This window comes from Bidens hawaiensis, unplaced genomic scaffold, assembly GCF_021521415.1.
Source record: "Bidens hawaiensis isolate Kalapana, Puna unplaced genomic scaffold, B.hawaiensis_p1.1 tig00013119_1, whole genome shotgun sequence".
NCBI classification, from domain to species: Eukaryota; Viridiplantae; Streptophyta; class Magnoliopsida; order Asterales; family Asteraceae; genus Bidens; species Bidens hawaiensis.
Genome location: NW_027492108.1, coordinates 530,617 through 539,131, shown reverse-complemented (window position 1 = coordinate 539,131; position 8,515 = coordinate 530,617). Strand labels below are relative to the sequence as shown.

General features: G+C 34.2%; 1 protein-coding gene across 1 annotated transcript; it reads right to left on the bottom strand.

Annotated features, from left to right (window-relative positions):
- Positions 1 to 3,046: 3,046 nt before the first annotated feature.
- On the bottom strand, positions 3,047 to 4,323 carry LOC143543380 (F-box/kelch-repeat protein At3g23880-like). Its single transcript, XM_077035709.1, has one exon. It carries the CDS (start codon positions 4,228 to 4,230, stop codon positions 3,415 to 3,417), a length of 816 nt encoding a protein of 271 aa, XP_076891824.1. The 5' UTR covers positions 4,231 to 4,323; the 3' UTR covers positions 3,047 to 3,414.
- Positions 4,324 to 8,515: the final 4,192 nt, after the last annotated feature.

Sequence of the window (8,515 nt, the reverse complement as noted above, 5' to 3'; positions counted from 1 at the left end):
TGCGTCCAAATTCGAGTTTTGTAATCTCCATGATAGAAAGAAGAACTGTATTACTAATCTGATTGCCACCAGTACCCTGTTCATCCAAGATTATATATCAAGATCAGCATGGAGATGGCGAACTAAATAATAACTTCCATAACTGTTTTAACTAACAATAAAATAATATTGTAACATATAGTTTTATTAGTTTCAAAAATGTTTACTGTTTCATATTTTTATCCTATTGAGACAATCTATTCTCAAAATGTTTATGTTAAAACCCGTTGACCTGTTGACTTTTTAAAATCATTAACTTAGGGCCGACTCTAAGAAATTAAAAAAAGTTTTGGCTGAAGGCGAAAACCTTTTTGGGTCTTAAGTAAAAAAAGTATTTTGTTGGGTTTAAACAATTTAATTTTTATATGGGTTTACTTGTTTATAATTTGGGTTGTGTAAAAAACTTTTGTATAAAAAATAAGATTAAAAATGTCTCAAATGAAACTAGAACTCATAACCTTTTGGTTGGGAGTAATACTCTTTGTCACTAGACCAAGCTAGCAATTAATTAATTATGTTTAAACATTAAATATACATATTGTATTTAATAAATATACATATAGTTTTATTTAATAAAGAAAATTTCGGGCCTAAAAGGGTATCAGGCCTGTGGCCGTCGACCACCCCGCCACCCCCCAAGGCCGGCCCTGCATTAACTCAACGTGATGCCAAAATAATCTCGTCAGATCCCAAAACAATCTTGTCAGCCAGAATAATCTCGTTGGTTATAGGACAAGTGGGAGAATCTAGTTGGCTGAAAATCCCCGAGTTAAGGATTAAAAGTCGGTGGGTCCACATGATTTAGATTTTAGCATGAGCATTTTGGAAAGAGGTTGGTCAAATGATTATTCTCTTTCTTTTTGACTAGTCAAATGAACATTTTGGTCATCGTCCCTACAGTTAACATACTAACTATATGTTTCAACAAAAAAAATCGTACTTGATCGTTAAACTTTTATGAGTTTTGATCAAAACCCATATGGACCGACCGAGTACCGAAGCCGGAGGTATCGAGAGTGCACCTATATGGGCTAAGGACGCTGGCTGGAACCGAAGTCTTGCGGGTCAAAGGCTTCCACGGTTTATCCATGAATTCAGCCAAGTTTGTTCCTTTCTTATTATATTATTATTATTATTATTATTATTATTATTATTATTATCCTGCCAACATGCATTTCCAATACCATACTTGCCTTTGCTTTCGAACAACCAACGTTGGTGATCAAAATCTGTCGGCTGGTTTTTTAACATCATGGATTTACTATTTCCTCCCAATCACGATACCTGCCAGTTTGACTCGTCATCACCCCGGCGGGTTATTTTTTTCGCACCTTTTGGCGAGCGATCACCGGGTGGTGGAGCAGCCATTATTCATGCAAATGCAGATAATGAAGCATTGTTTTTTTGGTGGGTTGATGTTATAATTATCCTAATGAAGAAATTAAGGTGATATGAATATTGAAGTTAATAATAAAACATGAGGAAAACAAAAGAAAAGAGGGAGATGATTTGGTCTTACGTTGTTTGTTTATGTTTGCTGTCCCTTATTCTAAGCCTTAACTTTCGTTTTTCCCATGATTGTGGATGTTTGTGAACAAGAAAGTTACGAACTTACCCTTTTGTTTTTATATGTTTAACTAGGGATTTTTAAAAGAGAACTCATAAAATTATGGAAATAGAACCAAAACAACATAAGTGTGACAACAAGTGTCTTTTGGCACGGTAGATTTCAAACTGGCGCAATATATTTCAATCCGGTACTGCATATGGAATACTTACGTGCAATTGATTCAAAATGGCAAAGCAGATTCGATCATTTTGACGTGGCAGATTCATCTTGACGCAATCGATCCATGCATGACGCAAGAAATTATATATGACGTGCCGGAGGCCCCACAAATAAAAAATATACTTTTCTTTTAAATTACGTGACACGGGAGATTTAAAAGTGGCACATGAAATTTTACTTGGTGTATTAAAAAGATGAATTTAAACACGTATACGAGAAAACAATAAAAAAAAACCTTTCAGCAAAACACAATGGGTAACAATAGAAAGTTATATCGGTAAGAGAGAACTTTAAAGAGTTAAAACTAAGAGAATTGATGTGAGAGAAACCAGGACTAAAAGTAGACACAATAATTCATAAGTCATAACATGATAAAAAAATAATAATAAACAGTTGAGGGCTAAAGTTGAATTAAGTTTGGGTTATAATCAATTTGGCATGACTACTTCACCGTTTGTCAAATCCCCATTCATAACGGTGACATTTAAACCAACAAATTTAACCATAACTGAGAATCTGAGATGCTTAATAATATAGATTGCATGCATGCTTCTGAAAACAGTACTAAACATACTCATAAAATGTTACAAAATAAGCATAAAGGCGAAGAGAGAGTACTGAAAGCTAAAAACATGCAGCTAAATTTGTTACTCAAAAGAAATGCAGGCACAAAGTTACTTTGTAGTAATTTATAGCAACAGTGAAGAGTAGACCCACCCTTCTTGACCATCATTAGCTAGGAGCAATACAACGCTGTCCGTTATCTGCAATAATAGAGAGAAACCACCAATATAGTTACTTTTTCTTTAAATAATTGTTATAGCGCTGATAATCCGTATGTTCCATGCAAATCAAGCCACACCTAAGGCATAATACTATATAAACTAGTTACAAATATACATGACTCTCTCCGTTCTGCCTTCCTATGGAAATTTTGAAAGTAAAGTTACATATTTGTTCAATGTAATCATTATAAAAAAAATAAAAATAAAAATAAAGTATTGGACTTCCCTTGAATTATGCGTCCAAATAACATCAACCAATAAATTTTCATTAATAAATTTTGCTACAATAGTGGCCAACTAATATGTTAACATTGCAAGTCACAAGTGACAAGACTCACAACACATAACTTGTATGCAAACTTCCAATAGTAAACAAGGCTTCTTCAAAGGGTAAAAAGAAGTAGACAACATGCGGTTTGTTACAATTGACATGAAAGTGAAAGAAAGTTAAAAGAACGAAAATCACCAACCTCCGAGACCTGCTGCAGCCTGCCCTGTAGGCATAGGTGAAACCAAACTCTCAACAAAGGTAGAAGCATGGTGACATATATTAAAGTTTCGATTTTCTGAAAAAGAACCGTTCTTAGAATCATAGACAACCAATTTCGACTGACCTACATGCCCAAATTGCAACAAAATTTTTCCATCATCTGAAACACACAAAGGCATTAAAAATCAATCCCCCCCAGGATCAGTCAAATAGGGGATGGAAACCAATTTAGTCCACGAATCTTTCACTCCATAAACCTTCATTACCCACAAATCCGAACGACTTCCAGGATAATCACAAAGCGCACACAATCATTCTCTCAAAGAACCGAGTATGAAATGCTTATAACCCGCATCATAATCAGGCTGCAAAACTTCCCCATAAGTCTCCTTTTCCAAATCCAATGCAACTATAATGCGCCCCCCTAAATCATTAGCAGCAATCCAATGAAGAGCCCCATTAGAGAACTTACCAAAATCAAAGAACGAAAAAACACGAGGATAAACACCCATTTCCTTCCAGTTTCCATCTTTTGACGAGTATATCCTGACCAAGGTTTCTCTACTTTTAAGTTTAGGAAATATTTCAACAACTTTGTAATCACCAGTAGACTGTTGGTACCCGAAACCATGCAACGCAAACAAACCAATATGTTTTTCATAATCACTGGGTGGTAATCTGTGGGATTTTCTAGTACTAGGGTTCCAAATAAAGAGAGCAGATCGGTAAACGGCTATGCATACCAATCCATTGCAAGAACCGACAACCGAAACAAGCTTACTCAGGTGTTTGAATGGATAATCAAGGTCTAAAGCATTATTAATGGAATTATTATCATACAGCACATGATGAAGATGACAAGATTCAATCCGTGTTCTTCTTTCAGTACTAAAAATTAGTCTATGATGAGCATACTGACTATTGCTTCTAGTTGAGATAGCAAGATGAGACTTAACAAACTGAGGATCAGAAATCAAAGAGTACCATGACTTGCAAACAGACTTACACCGTAACAGCGACTCAACCGGAAGCTTTAGGAGAATTTCAACAGCAATCTCCGTCGGAACAGATTGAGCTTCAGAGAATTGCTGCAATGTACTGATTCTATTTGGTTGATGATGCTCCATTTTCGCCAATTAACATACTAGGGTTCTTAGGTAATTGTAATTGATTTGGGGGGAAATATCAGGTTATTTATTTCTCTTCTTATTTTATTTTTCTTTTAAACGTAACTTGTTAGTATAAATTCTCGTTGCCCCACCCTGACTCGACTATGTTATCTTAATCGGTTTCACACTGGGCTTCAGAGTTTGGTTTGGCTTGGGCATTTCCCCAGGAAATCATAACACTGACTACCACTTATCACAAGAGTATAACTCTTTGACGTAACATACGGTGGGATGGAAACCCGTATGAGCTTGAGATTCAAACTGACAACCTCGCATAAAGCTTCTATCAAACCCTTAATTGTCATAATATCAATAGTAATATAAATATGATCGAACTTGAGTTTCTATTGGAATTTCTCTTTCTGATGTGTCTTGTTTGTTTTTAACATACGGTCAATTAAATATTAAATAAATTAGTAATTTTTTTCCGGCATAAATTATAGGAATGACAATAATTGTTACTCCTTCTGTCTCATTAAACATTTAAAAGTATCCATATTTCCAATTTTGTTTGTCTCATTACGAATGTCGCTTTAAAAATTTATTAGTCAATTTCCAAGTTTACCTATAAACACACACAACTAACATTAATAAACAATATTAATGTACCAAATTTTCAAGGACATTATTGTCATTTTGTAAAAAAAAAGTAATAATTCAATCTACCTTGAATTTTGTGCTTTTCAAACCAAAACACTTTTAATGGGACGAGAGAGAGTATTATATTTGTATAAATTTAGTATTAAAAATGTAAAGTTTAAAATGAGAGTAATAAGTGACAAAACATATAGCATTTTATTAGAGAGTATAAATATAGATTTAGGTGTTGTTTGTTATTTAAGAGGTAAAATGTCTGCAATCCGCGAACCATATCTGCAGACATCTGTAGAAGAAGAGGTGGACCAAACCTCTGCAGTCTGCAAGAAGAAGATTGTTTGTTTTTTAACGTCTGTAGATTGCTAAAATAAACTATTGATGGTGTACGAACTGTGGTAGTGGGTGGTGGCGAACAGTGGTGGTGGTTAGTGGACAATGGTGATGGCGGACGGTGGGTGGGGGTGGACAATGATGGTGGCGAACGAGGGTGGTGGTGGCAGACGGTGGGGTGGGGGGGGGTGGACGATGATGGTGGCAGACGGGGGGTGGTGGTGGGGACGATGGGTGGGTGGTGGATGGTGGTGGTGGCGAATGGTGGATGGTGGTAGTGGTGGTGGACATTATGTGTTGGTATGGTGTAGTGTTATAACCCTCTGTAGACCTTAGAATATGTCAGAAGTTGATGGGCCAAGTTTGCACCAAGAAGAGCTTGCGCAAACGTGTTTTTAATGAAACATTTTCGAGAAAACAAACAGTCTGCAGATGGCAATGTCTGCGCGGCGTAGACAAAAGAGGCTACGAAGACATTTTTCAGAAAAACAAACATCTTAGATGACTATAAACCGGAAAGACACATGTCACAATTGTTATTACAACTCATGTGATAGTTTCGGCATTTAGAAAAACGCCATGGGTAACAATAAAAAGTTACATTGGTAAGAAATAACAAGTTTAAAAAGTTAAAATTAAGCAAAATATACTGATTCAAACAAGGACTAAAACTAGACACATAACCTGATAAAAAAACGTAACTTTTGAAGTTAAACCAGCTTGACAAAAAAAAATAACCGTGTTACAACTGAAGTTAAAAAGTTCAGGTTACAATCAATTTAGCATGGATTTTTGTGTAAGAGCATTCAACACAGGTACTCTAAATTTTGTGAGTGAGTTATCCATATTATATGGAATGATTGTGAGTAGATGAGAAAAATTATTGTTTATTAGTGAATTGGTAAGATACTAAATTATTGTTTATTAGTAAATTTGGTGAGATACTAGCTCACGCTATATCATTTTTAGAAAATGTTTTTAAGTGGTTATGAATTGAGAAAAAAGAAAATGTATTGAAAATGTATAGAAAAATATTATTTAATTAAAAATAATTTTCTTTTATATTTTTTAAGTGTTACGAGTGGAGTGGAGAAAAAAGAAAAGGTATTGAAAATCTAAAAAAAAATATATAAATTGAAAATAAGAAGAAAAAGAGTGATTTTCAATATAGTTATAAAAATAGAGTATATAGGGTAAATACGTAATAAAATCAATGGTCATGTTTACATTAAACCTGTTTCCACTTTCTGGTGAGTGGTAACATCCTAACCAATTTAACCTATTCCATCTTAACATGATTATAATATAACACCATCCACAAACCAATAGTCAGATTTTGGTTTCCAACTTTCCATGTTAGAGTTGGCGAGTTTGGAATGCGATGTATTTTAAATAAGTTGAAATGAACTCATGTCTCACAATATACACACTGATAGTGAGTAACTTGTAACACTTTTTTTTTCTTATTTGGGGTTATTAATTTGACAAATTTCAAAAGTACTAAAACATGGTTTTGATCCTTTCAACCTTCATTATGCTTGTAAAATAGAGCACACAACTTATGGAGTAGATGTTGATGGAACAGAACGACAACGAATTTCAGCAGGTATAATTTGAATTAGACATTAACGGAACGTAAGATCCACAAGCATCAAAAGATTGATAATCAACCAACTATGAAACCTGAATTTTTGTGCTAGGCAGGACTCTTTTAACAGTTGGATCATGATCAATCGGCCATCCATCTTGTGACCTTTGTCTGAGTATTTTGGAATGTTTTATATATCTTTTGTGTTTGTTAGTACAAACCTCCATGTATTCAAATACTATTGTTAATATGTGTAATGACAAATATCCTGGCTCTAAAACCAGGTTCTAATGAAGCAAATTCTGAAATTCTCTCTTAACACGTTTTTAATTAATAAAACTAGAAGCTCAACTACAAATGAGAAGAAACATGATAACATCCAAAAAATGTATTATCATGTTTATAATCTCCAAAATCGACTTACTAAAATACTGCCTTACCAACATTTTGGTATTATATTCTAAAATATACCAATTATACAAAACTTCATGAAAACAATTTTTTTTTGTTGCAATCTGACACACATAAAAAACTACTCATGGTTTCCTGTCAAACCCTCAATTCATCATGGTGATATAAATCCAACAAATTCAACCACAACTGAGATACTTACTAACATAGATTGCTTGCCATGTTTCTCAAAACAGTACTAAACACACTCATAAAACGCTACACAAACCGTCCAACAAAAAGCATAAGAGTGAAGAGAATGTATTGTTTCTAATATGATCATGGAAAGCATAGAAACATTACTCAAAAGAAATACTGAAACCAAGTTACTTTGTAGTAATTCATACCAACAATGAAGACCCTTCTTGACCATCATTTGCTAGGAGCAATAACCACTGTGAGTTACCTGCATCAACACAATACAACCCCACCAATTTCATTATTTTTTCCTTTAAATAATCGTTTTATTAGCCTGATAATCCACATGGTCTATGAAAGGTAAGTCAAAACTAAGGTTTACTACAATATAAACTAGTTACAAATATATATAACAGTTAGGGGTGCAAACGAGCTGAGCCAAACCCGAGCTCGACTAGGCTCGAGCTTGGCGCGTTTAACTTACACAGAGTTCGATCTCAGCTCGTTTTGATCTCTGTTTTAAAGCTCAAGCTCGGCTCGTTTACTAAATATTAGTTACTTTTTATATGTTAATAACTATTTTTATATACATTTTTTATAAATTATAATTCTATATATAACATAATATATATTATATAGTTATTATTTCTTAACATTATATATAATGATTAACAATATCATCGTTATATTTATATATAATATAAAAAATTACCTATCTCCGAGACCTGCTGCAGCCTGGGGGGGCATAGGTGAAACCAAACTCTCAACAAAGGTAGAAGCTTGCTGACAATTATAAAAGTTATGAATTTCTGAAAACGAACCGTTCTTGGAATCATAGACAATCAATTGTGACCAACCTACTAACACAAATTGTAACAAAAGTTTTCCATTATTTGAAATACACAAAGGCATCAAACGCTGATCCGTCAAAGGATCACTGACATACGGGATGGAAACCAATTTAGTCCAAGAATCTTTCGTTCCATAAACCTTCATCACCCACAAATCTGCACGAATTCCACGATAATCACAATGCACACACAACCATTCTCTCAAAGACTCCAGTTTTAAACTTTTCACCTTCATCATACACAGGCTGCAAAACTTGACCGTAAGTCTCGTTTGCTAAATCCAAAGAAA